Source organism: Mesoplodon densirostris, chromosome 16 (genome assembly GCF_025265405.1).
Source record: "Mesoplodon densirostris isolate mMesDen1 chromosome 16, mMesDen1 primary haplotype, whole genome shotgun sequence".
NCBI lineage: Eukaryota > Metazoa > Chordata > Mammalia > Artiodactyla > Ziphiidae > Mesoplodon > Mesoplodon densirostris.
In genome coordinates, this window is record NC_082676.1 from 51,246,921 (window position 1) to 51,266,337 (window position 19,417).

General features: G+C 47.6%; 1 protein-coding gene across 4 annotated transcripts; it reads left to right on the forward strand.

Moving 5' to 3' along the window:
* Nucleotides 1-741: 741 nt before the first annotated feature.
* GP2 (glycoprotein 2) lies at nucleotides 742-17,053 on the forward strand. Of its 4 annotated transcripts, none has more exons than XM_060077991.1 (11): nucleotides 742-919; nucleotides 2,175-2,269; nucleotides 5,482-5,490; nucleotides 6,234-6,344; nucleotides 7,546-7,763; nucleotides 8,258-8,406; nucleotides 9,833-10,078; nucleotides 10,967-11,129; nucleotides 12,101-12,185; nucleotides 13,368-13,412; nucleotides 16,995-17,053. In XM_060077991.1, the coding sequence occupies exons 1-11, from the start codon at nucleotides 750-752 to the stop codon at nucleotides 17,051-17,053; spliced, it is 1,350 nt and encodes a 449-aa protein (XP_059933974.1). In that variant the 5' UTR covers nucleotides 742-749. The 4 variants fall into 4 exon arrangements, with proteins under 4 accessions (XP_059933974.1, XP_059933971.1, XP_059933972.1 ...); XM_060077988.1 differs by lacking the exon at nucleotides 742-919 and adding an exon at nucleotides 4,947-5,387 and having other exon boundaries at nucleotides 2,182-2,269; XM_060077989.1 differs by lacking the exons at nucleotides 742-919; nucleotides 5,482-5,490 and adding an exon at nucleotides 4,947-5,387 and having other exon boundaries at nucleotides 2,182-2,269.
* The last annotated feature ends 2,364 nt before the right edge of the window (nucleotides 17,054-19,417 follow it).

Below are 19,417 nucleotides of genomic sequence, written 5' to 3' on the forward strand. Positions count from 1 at the left end.
TTTGTTAATTCTGTAATATCTACCTTGCCACAAAAGCCAGGTCCAAGCCTGGAATTTAAAAGTCCAAGATCTTCAGCTTCCTCTCAGTTTTATACCTTCCAATCTCTAGGGTATCGCACAGACCAAAAGGCTCTTCTGATGCTTATTTTGTCCAAGGTCATGGGCTATCCTTTGCTAGTCCATGATTCACACATCCCCAGATTGGCCCTTCCCAGACTCCTCAGCATTGAGCATCTGAAGTTGGGTAGATTCTATGGACTCCAAATCAGAAATACCCATCCCCCCCTTCCTTACTTTGTCCCTTGCTCTAACTGACTTCAAGCTGAGTGGCATCCAGACAAAAGCAGTAGTGTTTTAAGGTGATTAGCTAGGAACACAAGGTACGTTGGAAATCTGTTGCGCAAACAAGCGTGTGTTTGATTTCTCTCCACCTCCCTTTGGATATTATCCTTTAATATCCACATCCTTCCCTTTGATTAGCGTTTGGTTTCTGGTAATAAATATGGTACCAGCTTCACTGGTTTATTGTGAGGATTAAATGTGAGAAGTAATGGGTGCAAAGCACTCAGCGGTGCCCAGTGTGTTCAGCATTCAGTAGTGCTGCTCTTGTTTATAGAGAAACATTTGCATGAAGGAGGGGCTGCTGGAAGGGTTTACATGCAGGGGGATGGGGGGAGAACAAAGGGGCCTTCCTTCACCATCCTTTGTGGTAAATTGCTTATCTTACCTGCACCCAACCAGCCCAGTGTATGCCTGGCAGGCTAACTCCAGTCACACCTCTGCACCAATCGTGGAGAGCCACGTGGGTGGGAAACTGCAATAAAAGGATGGTCCACAGCAGGCTTGCATTCCCATGGCCAGAGGAGGAGGAGGAATGCTCTGTGTTCTCACCTCCAGGTAAGTCCTTCTTCAAGCCCCAGCAGTCTTTCTCCTGATCCTGGGGGCCTCCCCCAACCCTTGACTCACTGGAATTGCTAGGGCTGTTTGTTTCTGGAAGCTTTCAGAACCCAGCAAGGAGTTTGCACCCTGGCCCTTGTCGAGGGCTCCAGATATCCCTCTATGTCCAGCTCAGCCATGACTGCAGGCACCTGCTGGCTGCTCCAGGCCTAAAGATGCCCCTCACCCTTGTCCCTGGACACCCCACCGAGAAGACAGGCCTCTACTTGGGGTTTTATCTCTAAGAATGACCAGTCCTGGGCGCTCTCTCATAGCGTATTCACGCTGTCCCTTCCAGAAACAGACCTCTATCTTCAACTGAAGCCTTCCAGAGGCTATACGAAGTTATCCAAAGATTTTTCCATTTGAGGAGACTTTCCCAGAAGAGGAAGTGTTATTTATTTGAGTGTTGACAGGCTCTTCACAGCTCTTTGTTTCTATCCACCCCCTCCCCGTTTATTATTCATTCATCCCTCAAACCCCTATTGAGCAACTCTTCTGCGTCAGACACTGTGCAAGGAGCGAGCACTGGGCTCAGTCTGACATGGTCTCACCCTCACAGACATCTACACACGTAGAGGACACTTCGGGCTCTCTTAGCACAGCGCCTGATGCACAGAACTGAGAAAGGGAAGCCGTTACTTTTGTCTGTAGGTATTCATAGCACCGTCACCCGCCCCCCTCCATCCAGTCTCCAAGAGCCACTACCTTGACCTGAGTAGGAGCTACCCTGAGACCTTCTAGGACATTCTGCAGTCCTGGCTGGCTCTAAGCTTGCCTTTGGTTCTCTTGCTGTCCATCTCACTCACTTGGCAAGTCTCCTGTTCCTGTTATACCACCTCCTTTCTTCAAGTCACACCTGCTTTAAAGCAATACAGCCCTTCACGAAGGAAACCATCGGTCCATTTCTAAGAATATGGCCTAAGCAAGCTATTTCACTTCCAGCACAGTGCTTACACATAGGAGGGGCTCAATAAATCTTTCTGGGATTAAATTACTCTGAGTCTCAGCTTCTTCATCTGTAAAATGGGAGGAATAATAATACCTTCCCTGGAGGGTGGTTCGGTGCCTTAAATGAGCTAAGGTATGCAAGGGGCTTAGTACACGTGCTAACTGATGTGAGTTCCCTTCTTACCCTTGCATGCACCCAAGGGAACAACCTCTGTCTCCTTGATCGTATCTGGGTCTCTCCCTCCCGCACCGCCCCCCGCTGCATGGATAATCTGCAGGCCACTGAGTGACCGCATGCCTCAGCTCCTGGAAAGGATGGCTCCTGCCCTGTGGCTGGCCCTGGCTTCCTGCACTCTGACCCTGGCATCTACAGAGCAGCAAGGTGAGTGTCCTGCTCACTTGGCATCTCAGATGCCCTGAAATTCCTGGAGAGCGAGCAGGGAAGTGCAGAGAAGGTGCTTCAGGGTCAGTGAGGAGACAGGGGCATGACTAAAGCAAAGGCTCAGAAGCCAAAAGTCGAGGGAAACAAGATGAGAGAAGCTGGAATCCAGTCACCGTCTCTCAAAGAGCCAAATCAGAAACTCCCCCTCAAGGACAGTGGGAGCCAGTTAACATAACTTCCCGTGCCCGGATATGGGGGCGATCAGAGAGCCCGGGGTTCATGAGGATATGAATCACCCAGTCACTCTGTGCCTTGTTTTGGCAAGTGCCTCTCCTTCTTCCGAGGCACTTGGAAGGACTAGGCTTAGTGATCTCTCTGTGGTCCTTCCAAAGATCCATGGATTGGGCATCTTAGATGCTTGTAGGAAGGGTTCTCAGGCTCAACACAAGGGTGAAAATTTCTGCCCGTGTGACCTGTGGAGGGGGCTAGAGGGACTCAGCTCATGGCCTCCCTTGGGAAAATACAGTGTGTGCAGGAAATAATCCAAGAATAACAAGTGCAGTGACTCCTTTCCTTAAAACAAGCATGTGCATAAGCAAGGCTTGAAAATCTCTTTTCTAAAAATTCCCTCTAATGTGATCCCAGCTTTGTGGGGATGGACAGAGCCCTAGCGATCAGCGCATCGGTGCTGGGCACACAGTCACCCATTAAGTAGCTTGTGCATCAGGGAAAAAAAAAAGAGGGATGTGATGTGACCCTGGTAGGATATACTTAATTCGTCATTAAGGCACTCACACTATTCAACATATCAGAACTAGAGGAGAGAACTAGCTTAAACTACTAGGCCCCAGGTGCTGTGCATGGCATTTTGCACCTACTATCTCATTTAACCAGCCAACAATCTTTTAAAGCTTTATTTTCCCAAATGGGGCGTGCATATCCCAAAATGACTGTGAGGGCGCAGAAATTCTTAGAGAATTTTTGGGGGACTTCCCTGGTGATCCAGTAATTAAAATTCTGAGTTTCCACTGCAGGGGGCACGGGTTTGATCCCTGGTCAGGGAACTAAGATCCTGCATGTCGAGGGGCACAGCCCCCCCAAAATTTTTTTGATAGCTATATATACTTTTCTTCATGGGTGTTAAACAAAATAACCAGTACATCATACCTATGGTATCACGGCTATTATTCCTTAGGATGAAACGAATTTATAAAGAGAGTCATTGAAAGAAACACATGAAATAAATAATAGGACAGGTGGACACATGTGTGGCAAACGTCATGACCTGAGGCATGGGAATGGATGAAGTTTGGGCGCCGTTAGCTCACAGGTGTTGTTTTGCAGAAGAGTCTCAGGGGAGTTAAACCATCTGCCAAGGTCACCCAGTCAGCAGGCACAGAGCTGGGTTTAAACCCAGACTGAGCAGCCTGTGGCTTCCTCCGCCCTCTACCCCACCCCTGCTTTACTTGTCTGCCTCTTCACGCATCACAGTCCCTGAATCTGTTAAAAGCCATGAGATCAGCAATCAGAAATGGTCCTGTTAGACCAGTGGGGGGTAATTTTGCTTCTCAGGGGACAATTGGCAATGTCTGAAGACAGCTTCGGGGAGGAGTGCTCCTGGCAGCTAGTAAGAAAATCTCAGGGATGCTGCTAAACATCCTACAGTGCCCAGGACAGCCCCCAACACAGAATTATCCAGCCCAAACATCAACTGTGCTGAGGTTAAGAAACCTTGTGTTAGATCTTCATCTACTGATAATGGACAAATGTCTATGATATATTAAGTAAAAAATGCAAGTGGAAATGGACATATATACACTATCAAATGTAAAATAGATAGCTAGTGGGAAGCAGCTGCACAGCACAGGGAGATCAGCTCGGTGCTTTGTGACCACCTAGAAGGGTGGGATAGGGAGGGGGGGAGGGAGACGCAAGAGGGAGGGGATATGAGGATATATGTGTATGTATAGCTGATTCACTTTGTTATAAAGCAGAAACTAACACACCATTGTAAAGCAATTATACTCCAATAAAGACGTTAAAGAAAGAAAGAAAGAAAGAAAGAAAGAAAGATGCAAGTGGAAAAAAACAAGCTCTACAGCATTAAGCCCATTTTTATTTAAAAAACACTGTATTTTAAACATATGCATAGAAAGGGTCTAAAGACTGTACAACAAATTTATGGTTACTTCTGGGAATGGAATGGGCTCTGACAAGTCTCATTTCTACTTTATTCATTTTAATGACCCTGATGTTTGTTTGTTTTTTTTTTTGCGGTACACGGGCCTCTCACTGTTGTGGCCTCTCCCGCTGTGGAGCACAGGCTCCGGACACTCAGGCTCAGCTGCCATGGCTCATGGGCCCAGCCGCTCCGGGCATGTGGGATCTTCCTGGACCAGGGCACGAACCCGTGTCCCCTGCATCGGCAGGCGGACTCTCAAACACTGCGCCACCAGGGAAGCCCGACCCTGATGTTCTTAATGCCTGTAATATACTACACAAAGGCCTCATTATTATTCTGACCCCAAGGTGATGAAGGCTGGTGTTCAATGAATGGATCATGTTCTGTTTGTCCTCACTGGGGCCCCTAACATTTCCGAAACAGAGTGTGTCGGGGATAAAAACCCTGTAGGCTCTGGGGTTTCTCTGTAAACCTAAGCATACTGTTACTCTCCAGGTTACAGAAACCCCACCAGTGCCAGTTCCTATGAGCAGGACTTGGAGTGTGGAGCCCCTGGCACCCCAGAGGCCCAGCTCTGTTTTGACCCCTGCCAGAATTACACCCTACTGGATGAACCCTCCCGAAGCACAGAGGATGCGGGAAAAGTCGAGAACTGTGATAATGACAAGCACGGCTGGTACCGATTTGTGGGAGATGGAGGAGTGAGGATGCCGGAGGACTGCGTCCCCGTGTACCACTGCCAGACGGCTGCTCCCATGTGGCTGAATGGCACCCACCCCACCCTCGGGGAGGGCATCGTCAACCGAACCGCCTGTGCCCACTGGAGTGGCAACTGCTGCCTCTGGAAGACGGAGGTGCAGGTGAAGGCCTGCCCGGGCCAGTACTACGTGTACCGGTTGGAGGGCGTCCCGCAGTGTAGTCTGAGATATTGCACAGGTGAGGGGAGCAGGGCTACCCGGTGAAGTGCCCAGGGTCAGTTGAGCGAGGGGAGCGGGTCAGGAGGAGACTCAGCAGAACAGCCTCGACTCAGTGCCTGTCAGTTATTGCCCAGTGGGAACGTTGCCCAAGGGCTGCCAGACTTTCCAGCATTTCAAGTAAAGCCAGAAATTCGGATTTGAAGGTGAAATCTCCTGGTACATCTATCCACGTGTGTGGCATAATATCAAGAACTCAGACTCACTGAGATTTAGATTTCACTTGGGCAGTTTAATTTAACTCTCTGAGTTTTGGTTTTCTGATCTGAAAAAAACGGACAGTGGCAAAAATCACAGCAACATAGCATGCATTACAGTGCCTTTGCTCCTGTTCTAAACACTTTAAACCATGAATTCCTTTAGTCCTCTCCTCAACTTCATGAGACATGCACTATATAGTTAGTTCAGATGCGGGGTCTGGGGCACAGAGGGGCTCAGCAGTTCTCCCGACATCACAGAGCAGGAATTGTGGCCAAGCCAGATTTGAACCTAGCACCCCAGCTGCACGATCCAAATGCTTAACTGCTATGCTACCCCCACCCCCATGTGGTCCCCATGTGAAATGAACAAGCTAATGCGTGGAAAGTACTGGGAACAGCGTCTGCCTTGTAGTAAAAGCACTAGGATGGCACCTCCAAGGTTCTCCCCTCACTGCATTAGGAGTCAGGAAATTCGAGTTTGAGGCTTGACCCTTCCACCAAGCGTGGCACAAGTCTTCCGTGCCCTGTAGAATGACAAGGTTGGCCTTGGTGGCCTCAGGTCCACCCTGCTCTGCATCTGGATCCTCTTCCTCTACACCTTACCCCAGACCCCGCCACCACGGAGGACAAATGTGAGAGGACCTGCCGCTCCAAGGAGGAGTGTCGCTTCGCCAACGACACCTGGAACTGCTTCTGCAGACAGGATCTCAATATCTCCGGTGAGCACTGGGATTGGGCTGGCCTAGTGGGCAGGGCAGGAGGGAGGGAACTTCAGAGGGTCTGGACAAGGTGTGGACCAGAGTCAGTAGGGATGGAACTGAGGGCAGGGGATGAGAGTGCACTAAGCCAGTGAGTTTGCAAGGATGCGGGGGCAGGGATGGAGCACATTTCCAGGTCAGCCACTGGACCATGGCCTCAGGAATGAGTGTGCTTGACCCATGAGCGACAAAGGTATTGAGGATGAGCACTCTGCAGGTGTGGAAGTTGTGTTCAAATATCTGCAGAGTCTATACATGAGGAACAGGAGCAAACTCCTGTGCCAGTCCTGGATTGGCCAGGTGGGGCCTGGGGCCTGGGACAAGCCACCTACACTCTCTGAGCCTTAATGTCCTCATCTGTGAAATGGGGATGAGATAATAATAAAAACTACCCACAATGCAGGGTTTTTATGAGAATTCAATCAGAGCAGTCCAAATGGGCAGGCTCTGGAGGTGATGTTCTTCTCATCCCAGTAGGTAAGCAAACACGGTCAGGTGACCCATGGGTAGACATGCCACAGATGAGCCCTAAGCCCTGGGTGGGGATTGGATGAGCTTCCCACTGAGATGATCTCTTTCCCTCCGAGACTCTAACAAGGGCCTCTGACTCTTGCTTTGGGCACAGGCCTGCTTTCCTGTGAGCACACTCCCAGTCGCTGTAGAGGAGAGAGTGTTCTAAGCAGTGGGGCAAGAAGGAGCCTGAGTTCCTCATCTCTGGCGACAAGGGTTTCCTTCTACCTCCAGATGCAGGGAGGGCACCTTTCACAGGGGAGACTTATTTCCTGCCTTCAGGGAGACAGAGAGGAGGGTCAGAGTGTCACTCTTGCATCAGCTGTACCTTAAGTAACTTTAATTCAAAATAATCAATGTACCATTAGGCATATTTTGGGGCGACCTGCTCTGGGGCTCAACAGGAACCAGACACGAGAACCTTCACCAAGCCTGCACACAAAATGCTTGGAAATCTTGGACCAGGGGCATCTTTGCCAACCTCGCCTACCACAAGCCTGGGTGTGAATCCCACGTGGGTCCCAGGCCCCCTCCAGTCTCCCCAGCCTCCCGGTGGCCAAGGTGGCTTTGCCAAAGGGCAGAAAGTGTGAGCTCTGCCCGCTACTTCCAGACTTCTGGTCACTCTACCTACCTTCCTCTCCCAACTTTCCAGATGTGCACAGTTTGCAGCCCCAGCTGGACTGTGAGGCCAAGGAGATCAAAGTGTCCCTGGACAGGTGTCTGCTGGAAGGCCTGGGTTTTGGGGACGAGGTCCATGCCTACCTTCAGGACCCGAACTGGAACTGCAGCAGCATGATGCAAGGAGAGGAGAACAACTGGATATCGGTGACCAGCCCCGTCCAGGCTGGTGCCTGTGGAAACATTCTGGAGGTGAGTGGTGTTTATCCCATTGCTGCCAGAGTGCGGGGGCTGGGCTGGTGGGGCCTGTCTCAGTAACTGTGAGCCCTTGGACAAGTCACTTAGCCTCCATGGGCCTCTAGACGTATGTGAGCTTACACATGTTTGTCCAGGAGGGAGCTGAGAATAGGTTTGATGCTTAAGCTCAGTAAATGTAAGCTATGATTATGACTATTTCACTTAGGGATGAGGTGGGAAAGGTTCACAGAGGACCAGGCATGGTGGCTCCTGACTGTTCCCAAGGGTCAACAATTTATTGTTCTAGTTTTTGATCTGGGGTCCTCGGTCCCCTTCCCGTAAAGTGTCAGTGCCACTGCGGGAGGAGGCCCATTGCCTCCTTGAGGTCAGAGGGCAGGGTGTCAGCTTGACTGACAGCATCAACTCTGGAGTCACACAGACCTGAATCCCAGATACACTTGTACCCTCATCCACATAAACATATATGTGGTCTTGTTTTTATGCCAAAGAGAAACCAAACCCATGCCATCTACAAAAACACCCTCTCCTTGGTCAACAATTTCATCATCAGAGACACCATCCTCAGCATCAACTTCCAGTGCGCCTACCCGCTGGACATGAAAGTCAGCCTCCAAACTGCCCTGAAGCCCATCGTAAGGTATGGCACTGACCCTTACTTACCCTTTGACCCGTAACCCTGACTGACTTCACGACATCTTAGGATGTCCACAGGATCCGCCCACCTCCTTCAGGAGCTTCCGTTCATTCGTTCGTTCATTCCACAAATATTTGTTGATTATGTATGAGGATGTCCAGCCTGAACAAGGCAGGCATAGAATATTTTGTGGATATTAAAGATTATTACTATGAAACAATACAACAACATGAAACAGTGTTAATTAAATACGCTAAGGAAGGGCTTCCCTGGTGGCGCAGTGGTTGAGAGTCCACCTGCCGATGCCGGGGACACGGGTTCGTGCCCCGGTCCAGGAAGATCCCACATGCCGCGGAGTGGCTGGGCCCGTGAGCCATGGCCGCTGAGCCTGCGCGTCCGGAGCCTGTGCTCCGCAACGGGAGAGGCCACAACAGTGAGAAGCCTGCGTACCGCAAAAAAACAAAAAAAAAAAACAAAAAAAACCGCTAAGGAACAAAAATGCACAACAATTTCATTTATCTTGAGGAGGAAAGGCATTAACAACTAACTATATCAAAAATTATTTACAAGTGAGATGCACGCAGTGTGGGGTAGGCTCGGAGTGCTGTGGGATCAGGGAGCAAGGGTCCCTGACCTAATCTTGGTTGGGGAGGACAGCTGGGGACAGGAGGGCCTCCCTGCAAATGTGGGATTTAAGCCAGATCAGCTCTGATTGGATAAACAGCGCCCGTAACTCACCAGAAATAGAACCAAATACCAATTTGGATGGAATTCAATTTGGGCAGGGGCTTTTGTCTTTTGTTCACTGCTGTATCGCTGTGCCTGGAATGGGCCCTGTTGAAGGAATTCCTCAGCATTCCTAGACTTGCTGGGGGACCTTCTGGGGGTATCAGAAACCCAAGGTGCCCTTCCCATTCCCTTATTGCCTCCTGGGCTCACAGAATGGCAGGGTTAGGATTAGAAATCTTCTGGTCAATTTCTAGGTTTCAGTCTGTAACGTGTTGGGGCCCAAGGTTCATAAAAAATAAATACTAAAGCCATTTTATTTATCTTGTTAAAATTGGTGTTTCATTGAAGATTATGGGGTGGAGGGAAGAGGTCTGCTGCTAAAAACTGTGAGCCCACAGAACTGGTCCCAAGCCCTATTCTACAGGTTAGAAGATGGAGGTGTTCTTTGAGTGAAGGAGGTATGTATGCTCTCTGATGCAGGGAGAATTTGTAGGAATCCTGGAGCCAGACTCATGTGTTTGTCAAGTTTAGTGCCTAGAGGGTAGTAAATGCTTGATTTAAATAAGTGATTGAATAGTTCATTTAGGAATCAAAGATATGCCTCTGCCTTCATAACCTGACACAAGTGTGGGACTTGATTGATTTTGTTCTCACTGGTCAAAACCTGAAGTTTCCATCCTTGTGGTTTCTCTGTTCTCAGTTCCCTGAACGTCAGTGTGGATGGGGAGGGAGAGTTCACTGTCATGATGGCCCTCTTCCAAGACCAGAACTACACATCTCCTTATGAAGGGGCTACAGTCGTGCTGTCTGTTGAATCCATGCTCTATGTGGGTGCCATCTTGGAGAGAGGGGACACGTCCCAATTCAACCTGGTGTTGAAGAACTGCTATGCCACGCCCACTGGAGACATGAATGACCCTGTGAAATATTTCATCATCAGAAACAGGTACCGGACAATCTGGGGTTATCTTTTGGCCTAAATGAGGTTTGGGGTGGAGAAGAATGATCACCTCATCCCTGCCTGGCAGTTGGGTAACTTGGCTTGGCTCTTTTGGAAAATAATTTGGTATTACATATCATGACCATACCCTGTGACCCAGAAATATCACTCCTGAAATTGTAGCCTTAAAGGATTAATACAAAATAGGTGGGCAGGGTAAAGAAATGCCAATTATTTTTCATTTCAGTATCTTTTATAACGTTGACAATAGGTTCATAGTTCAAAAACAGGGGACTTTTATACAGATGTTAACACTAACTGAACAACATGAAAATAGCATAAGTGTTATGGGACAAAATATTATTGAATATTGTTAACTAGCAAAAACAAAGGGAAATGCATATCTATAGATCATGATTCAAACCGTGGTAATAATACTAGTTAATATTTACCATAGAGTTTAGCTGTATGCCAAGCTCTGTACTAAGCAGAATATAAGGATTATCTCATTAAATGCTCACATCAACCCTAGGAAGAGCATATTCCTGTCCCTACTTTACAGATAAGAAAAGTGAGGTTCAGTAAAGTAATCGGCTCACGATCGCTTAGCTAGAAAGTGGGTTGGATTGGAATTTGAAATCAGTCTGTCTCGTTCCAGGGACTGTGCCCCCCAAAACTTAAACCGTGTGGGCTTATGTGAACATTGTGGAGGAAACCTGGAGGAATAAAAGTCTATGTTATAGGTTGGAGAAAACACTTGGCGGGAGGTGGGGAGGCTCTTTAATTCTCTCCGATGCTATTTTTATACTGGATACAAATTAAAGATGCAGCCAAGGGCCTCAGGCCCCCTGAGTTGCTCTAGAAGTTAAATCCCTGTCCCTGTCACCCTCCCAGCTGCCCAAATCAATATGATTCCACTATCAACGTGGAAGAGAATGGGGTGTCATCGGAAAGCCGGTTCTCAGTTCAGATGTTCATGTTTGCTGGAAATTATGACCTAGTTTTCCTGCATTGTGAGATTTCTCTCTGCAATTCCCATAAAGAACAATGCCAGCCGGTGAGTATCTCTTTGGACTGAACAACTATTCAGTGCCTGACATGGGGCCTGGTACCTCCATATATATTTATTGGAATTATGGATGGATTGAAAGAAGGAAGGGAGGAAAGGAGAGAGGAAGGGAGGAGGGAAGGGAGAAAGAGAAAGGAAGTTAGATGGATGAAGAGATGGAAAGATGGATGGGTGGGTGGGTGGATGGATGGAAGGGAGGGAAGGAGAAAAAGAGGAAGAGAGGGACAAAAGAAGGATGAATGGATGTACTTTAAGCCTCCAAAAGCCCACATGTAAGCAATCCTTGTGTCCCCAGGAAGTATATCAGATGAAAGAGCCTGTCCTCTAGGTTTCCTTGGCCCAGGACATTTTAAATGATTTTAATAATAGTTGATTTTTCTTAGTGCTCACTCTGTGTCAAGCACTGTACTAAAACTTTTATATGCCTTATCTAATTTAATTCTCACAGCAACCCTTTAAGTAGATTCTTTTAGCAACCCCATTGTACAGATGAGGAAACTGAGCTCAGAGAGGTCCCTTGCCCAAGGGCCACACAGCTAGAAAGTATCAGAGCTGGGGGTATGCCCTGGCTGAGGTGTAACTACAGTGCCCATGCTCTTAACCCAGATTTAGCACTGCCTGCTAAGAGTTGGCATTTCTTGAGTGCTTACTATGCGCCTGTGTGTTGCAGACATACTTCCTTTTAACCTTCACAACCAAGAAGATACTATTTAATAATAGCAGACAGGTATAGTCATTTGTCCCAAACTAAACAGCTAAAAGAGAGGAGAAGAGATTCAAACCCAGGTTCATTTGACATGACAGTGAGAATTCTCTAGATTGAGAAAACCAAACATCAGAATTAGGATCTTATAGTGGGTGAGGCTCCATTCTTGGGCCGGAGCTGCCCATTGCAGGAATAGTCTGGAGAGGAACATGCCTTTACATTTTGACATAATGAGAATTCTCCATCCCCACAGTCTTGCTCAAGAAGTCAACTCCGCAGTGAAGGAGTGGCTATTGACCCAGCCCGTGTTTTAGATCTGGGACCCATCACTCGCAGAGGTAAGAAGTGGCCACGTCCTAGTGATAACACCAGCTGGCCAAGTGCTGACAGTACATTGCAGATGCCTGGGGTCACCAACCTAACAACCCAGGGCTTTTTCTGCTTCCTCAGTGCCCCCCACTGGTGAATGCATCTTTCCAGGAGATGCTTTGGGTAATGATAATCGCTTTTGCCACATGTGCTGTGGGCTAGAGATCAGGCTAAGCTCTCAGCATGCACTGACTCATTTAATCCTCCCCAGATGCATCCATTTTACAGGTGAGAAACTGAAGCTCAGAGAGATTAAGTGAGTCACCCAAGATCACCCACTCATCAGCAGCTGGAGTTAGCACTGAACCCAGCTTGGTCTGATTCCAAAGCGTGTGTCCTTTGCCTTTTCCCTCCTGCCAGGTCCCCATAACTCAGTCTAAGTCCTAAACCAACTTTGTTTTCTGGGGAATGACTGTGTTTCTCAAAATCCAGTTACAGTGTTCTGGGGCATGACATAAGAGAAGCTTTCCAGGTGCTCCTCAAATTTTCATCCCTCCATCCCACGGGTTAGCAGTACCTGTGGTAGTTAGTCATGGTTTTTATTCGCACTGGAATGGCAGAATCAAGAAATCCAAAAAAATGAAAACATTTTTTTTTGTCCTAGAGAAATTAGGATGCAGTAACATTAATAACAGTAATAATAATACTTTGTGCCTGGCACCACACCAAACACATTTATATGCATTATCACATGAAATGTTCACAACAGTCTAAGGACGTAAGCACTATTACCACTTCCATTCTCCAGCTGAGTAAACAGGCTGTCTCCTGAAGAAGGCTCTGCCTGGAATTGTCCTGTCCTTTTATTGCCTCATGTGTTGTCACAGGGTAGCTAGGGGAGGGGGGAGGAGGTGCTAGGAACTTCCACTTTGCAATCAGACAGACTGGGGTTCAAATCCAAGCTCTTCCACTTACTGGCAGACATTGCTGAGCCTCAGTCTTCTCATTTGTCAAATGGGGATGAGAACAGTTTCCTCACAAATCTGTCAGGAGGATTAAGCTTCATATGCATGATAATAGCTGCTTCCACAATGTGGATTGTCCGTGACTGTGATGGCCAGGTCCAGGAGGTCTTGGAGCAACTGTGGCTAAAGTGCCACAGTCAGTGGAGCATGACTATGGAAACCCTCACCTTCTGCTCTTGTCTCCAGGTGCCCAGTCTCTTGGTGTCATGAGTGGAGCCGCCAGCACTGCAGGTACATCATTTTCTCCTGCCTTTCCCACAGTCCTCCCTTCCAACTCTCCCTCTTTTTAATTCAGTGCATATTTAGTTATAGCCTCTTCTACGTGCCAGGCCCTGTGCCAAGAACTGTGGACCCTGAAATGAATCAGACCCTAGACTGGCTCTAGAGATGAGCTCTCACAGTGCAGCAGGAGAGCCAGTCATTAGACAGGAAATGTTTATTGAGCACCTACTGTGTGCTAGGCTTTGTTCTAGGCACTGAAGTTATAATGGTGAATGATACAGGCCAGATGCCTGTCCTCACGGAGTTTGTGTTCCAGTTGAGAAACAGATAACAAAAAGTTAACAACGTAGTTTAGAAATAGAGGAGAGTGATGTGATAGAAAATTACCAGCATGGGTTCGGGTTAAATAACCACCTTAAATAACACAGAAGTTTATTTCTCTCACACATAAATGAAGTCCACAAGGCAAGCAATCCAGGGCTAACAGGGCAGCACCATGAGGTCATCAAGAATCCAGACTCACTTCATGGATAGGGGAAGGCTAGCTCCTAATAAAGAGAGGCAGGCTCTGAGGGCATTGGTTCCAGGCTATCAGAAGAATCACAATCCTTAGGAGCCTCTATCCAGATGATCTCATCCCATGTTCCTCAGTCCCCAGGTTTTTCCAGCCAGAGCTCTGACATCGTAGCAAAGCTGCCTAGACAGACCATTCAACCATCTTTTAAGCTTGGCAACTATACTGAGTCCAAATTTGCTCCTCAGCTGTATCCACTCTCCTATTTGCAGTAGATAAGGGCTTCTTACAAGCTAACTAACTACCAAAGAGACCCTCTGGCTCCCTCACTTGGCCCTAACAATTAACCACCCCCCCCCCCCAGTTACTCATCCTTCTGCAGTAGGGCATTACTATAAAGCAGTAATAATTAACCAATTCCATTTCCCCTGTACTTAAAGGCCTGAATCATTGTACTGGCCAGAGAATTCCCCCCTCAACAGGAACTTTCTCTTGAGTCACTAATTGGTGACCATTTTAGCAATTATTTTGCTACCTTATGATGGGAACTACTCATGCCACACATATTAGTTGGGATTGGGTTCTATAAAAAAAAAAAGAATCCAGCCTCCTTCCATCTCACCCCTCTACCATCTTTAGGGTGTGGCCATCACCTTCATGGTCCAAGATGGCAGCCATAGCACCAATCTTTATATCTAGGCCAGGATTGTGGGAACTTGGAAGAAGTCAATGACTTTTAAGGAACAGTCCTGGAAGCTGACACCTTATACCTCCACTTACATCTCATTGGCCAGTGCTTAGTCACATGGCCACACCTAGCTGCAAAGGAAGTTGGGAAATGTAGTCTTTATCCTGGGTGGCCATGTGCCCAACCAATGTGTGATGATTCTATTACCAAGATAGGAAGGAAAATGAATATCAGAATGGATAAATGGTCAGAAAATTTTTCAGAGGAGGTGATATTTGAACTAAATGAGAAAAAGGAGACAGGTGTGCAAATATTAGCAGAATAAGCCCTGTAGGCAAAATGAATGCCAGTTGCAAAAATGAGTTAGGCATATAAGCAAATAAATCACAAGCAAGTAGGTAGTGCAGAAGGGGCACACAGAAGAGTAATTAACTGTATTGGATAAGGTCAGGGGAGAATTTCAGCATGTGTTAACATCTGAAAGGGCTTTTGATGGATGAATTGGAGCTCAATAGGAAGACAAATCTAAGAAATGTATTTTGGCCCAAAGGGAAAGCAATGCTATTAAGATTTCACTATCCCCCAAAATGGCCTATGCTGGTGAACCCAGACATGAAAAAGTTCTACCCATCCTCAAATCTCCAACTAGATAACAGTCTAAAAGTTTCCAGATAATCTCAAGTTGTCCTCTCCATGCTCAGTGCTAACATTCAGACAACACTCAGAAAAGCAGTGCTCATTGGAGAGGGGGGTTAGAGCTCAGAGCAAAAGCAGCTTGGGAGCAGGGACCTCAATCTCATTCATTTCTTCCAGTCCTTCAGGTTAGCACAGTGCCGGGAGCAGCCTGGCTTCCCAGTAGACTTTGCCAAATTGGCTAATTTCTTGGTGGGTAGTGGATTCTGGAGCCTTCTGAAAATGGAGGGAATCACTCTGACCTGGTAGCAGAGTACCACAAGAGGGCACCTATGGTTTCATTGCTTGCTATCTCCCACAAGCATTTTTGATGTTTTAGAATGAATTAAACATCAAGCTATGTTTCATAATTATAAGCTGGTTGTCATATAGTAATATGTTTCTGAAAATTATGATATTCTTCTCCCCCTCCCTCCTAAGGACATCAGCAAGTTACTCTGAAATTTAGGGGACAGAGAGCCGTTATAATCTGGTATTGGGTGGAAGGGGCGGGGCATGCCTCTCCCAGGTCCTCCAATATGAGGCAGCTATGATCCAGGATCCAAGCCCTTCTTTAACCCTGAGTATACAGTAATATTTAGAAGAGACATGATTCCAACCTCCCAGATCTTAGAGTCTAATTTTCAGAATCAATACTTACATGGTGTTTACCATGTGCCAGGCACTGTTCTAAATGCTGGCTATGAGTTCGCTCACTTGCCTTACAAAAATCTCATGCAGTAATAGCTGCTAGTGATGTTTCTATTTTGCATACAGGGAAATTCAGGCGCAGAGAGCTTCAATGACTTGCATGGGTCTGCACAGCTAGTTGCAGAGCTAGGATTCTAAGCTAAGTAGTCAAGCAACAGAAGTAGTGCTTTTTTTTTTTTTTTTTTTTTTTTTTTTTTGAGGTAAGCGGGCCTCTCACTGCCGTGGCCTCTCCCCCTGCGGAGCACAGGCTCTGGACATGCAGGCTCAGCAGCCATGGCTCACGGGCCCAGCCGCTCCGTGGCATGTGGGATCCTCCTGGACCGGGGCACGAACCCGCGTCCCCTGCATCGGCAGGCAGACTCCCAACCAGTGCACCACCAGGGAAGCCCAGAAGTAGTGCTTTTTAACCTCCCTGTCCTTCTGCTACTTCAGTATTAGTCATAGTAAGTAATGCTAGCTGCTGTAACAAACAATCCCCATCTTTCTGTGCTTTTATACAACAGTTTATTTCCCATTAAATCACTGGAGGATGCAGTTCAGTGCCTTTGCAGTCATTAGGAACTCAGGTTCTTACCTTCTGGTAACTTCTGGCAACTCTATTGTCCCCTGCAAGTCCTCTCCTGGATCCTCTGCATATGGTCCCTAGATGATAGATGAGAGAGCAGGGAGAATTATGTAGGAGGTTTTAAGGACCAGGCCTAGAAGCAGCTTCTACCCACATTCCACTGGCCAGATTCAGCCATATGGGTCCCACCTACCTGCAAAGGAAGTGGGGGAAAGTGCCTTCCAGCATGCTCAGAGGAAAATGAAGTTTGTTTGGTGGTGGTGAGACAGCTTTGCGTCTACCACATGGCCCTGTGCCACCTCCCAGGGGCTGTAACCCAAAATAAATATTAAGGATACTCTGCCTTTGTCATCCTTTGTAAGACAGAAGATAGGGATGCCACCTCATTTTGGCTGCTGAATTCCAAAGCCCAGCACCTGACAGTCCTCTCTTGCGTTTCAGCGTTCCTGGTGGCCTGGCCCATGCTTCTCCTGCCTGTCCTCCTGGTTGGGCTGTTCTGAGAGCTCAGCTGGGCATCTGGCCTTGAAGCTCGTGTTCTTCCCTCTGGCGATGGCTTCCAGTCACCCTTCAGCTTTGCTGATTCTCTCTCCAAATCACATAGACAGTCTCCAGGCCTGACTAGGTTTGGAGAAAAAGAAGAGCTTTCCCTTGTTTAACACTCTCAGTGCCCTCGTATTCCTCTTTTTCTCACGGTGGGTGCCCTGCCACCTGGCCTGGCCTGACTTCCTCATTCATTAGCAGGATCCTGAAAGCAAATTTGAGACGTGCTTCTGTGGCTACAAGTACAGCACACGTTCATAACTTCAGGGAAGAGGGGTTGTGTCAATGGGGGGAAGGGGCGGGGGAATTGCTTGTAAAAATATACCTCCCACAGACTTCCCAAACACCCCCTGTTCTGACTGCCAGTGAATTGAACAGACGAATGTTTGCTTTCACCCCGTTTCCTCTGGTGTACTTCCATCATGGTTTCAACAATATGCATGGGAACATGTTGTAAAGGGGCCACTTTGGGAGACCTTGTTCTGAGGAAGACTGGTGCCCATTGCTCCCCTGTCCCCCACCACACTGCAGACATGCTTTGACATGCCTAAAACTACACAAACCCCTACCCCTGGGACCTGGATGCTAGAGGAAATGCTCAGTTTGGGTGCAGAGATGCTGTCACCCCAGAGCACACCTCTAGCTGTAAATAGTGATGCCCTGACTCTGAAGGGTTAAGCAGGGAGTCCCAGTATAAAATGATGCATCAATTCTGCCATGGGGATGTAGCAGCAGAGCCTGGGGGATGGGTGGAGTCCCTTTCTGGAAATCTTGAATGAACCCTCACAAAGACTCCATGAAGATGCCGCAGATAGAGAAGGCTGTGCATGAGGCCTCTCCAAGCCAGCCTCAGGGAAAGTGACAGAATCAGGGCTAGGCAACCAGAGGCAGAGCCTATTCATCTGCCAGGAGGAGACTTTCCAAAGTGCCACGTTGTTCAGAGATGGTACGGTTGCAAGAAAGAGAAACCCACTTCAGTGGACTCAGGCCAAAGGGGAATTAATTATAAGGATACAGGAGCACCAAGTCCAAGGACAGAAGATACAGCCTGACGGCACAAGGAGAACCACGAGAAACTGAAGTTTGTCTGTCTTTCCACCTGTCACTCTTCCTAGAACCTTGCAGCCTTTACATCTGCTTATCTTGTGTGTTCCCTTTATTTCCCCCCTCTCTCTGTGAAACTAGCTTTACCCGTTCATTCATCATCCTTGATTAAATATAGACATTGCAGCTTCATATCACTTCTTAATTCAAGGACCACAGAGACCAACTGGCATCTTGGTATTCCACATCCAAATTGCACCCGGGGAATCTGATTTCCCTGTGGGTATGAGTGCTTCCCCTGGTCCAATCATTGAGAGCAGGCGAGCGGGCTCATCTAGCACAGAGCTAGTGGGGCCGACCTGAGGGGGCAGGTCTCAGATAACTGGGGGTGTTCCTTGGACAGATATCCCAAAAGACCACTATGATAGTGGCTTCTTTGAAAGGGAGGTTCCCAGGAGGAATTGCTTTCTGTTTCCCAGTAAGTTAGAGGATTCACAATTCTATATTCCAAGGGAGGTGGCATGCTAGGAATGGACCTGAAAGGAGGTCAGAGGTCCTCATATTTCCCCTCTCTGAGGTTCATCTTCTTCCTTCTGTAGAAAAAAAGGGGCTTGGCTAGAGCAAGATTCACAACATTTATAGTGAAGCTATTTCTTTAAATACAAGTCTACATGAACATCCAATATATAGAGATTAAAAGCAAATAGACTCCTGTTGATGTCAGGTAGGGGGCTTACCTCTTCCGTTCTGTGCTTCCCTCCTCAAACCCCCAAAGAAACTCCATGATAACCCACAGGGTTACCAAGGGCAAAATTTTGGAATTCCCTGGAACATACAACCTCTAATATCTCTTCCGGTGTAAAGCACATGGGATTCCACTTAACTAGACTGACGCCCTTTGTCTGTCTATCTGTCTGTCTAACATCTATTTATATATCATCTATCTATCTATCTACCCATCTAGCTTGTAGTCTCTCTTTCCCTCTCCATCTGTCTGCCTATCATCAAGGTAGTTACAGCTTTTTGTCTTCTATGAATGGGCATCCCTACAAGTAAGAGCCACTGAATATTCAGTCTACTTCGTTCATTCAATCAACACTAATCTGCTGAGCAGTTGTTATGTCCCAGGTCCAAGGGCCTGGGTAAAATAATGAAGGAAACACAGTCCCTGCCCCCAAGACGTTCACAATCTGGTGGAACACAAAACATGCACAGAGGCATGCACAGGCAGATCACATTCACACACACTTTCCCACTGACCCTCAGGCCCAGAACTCACA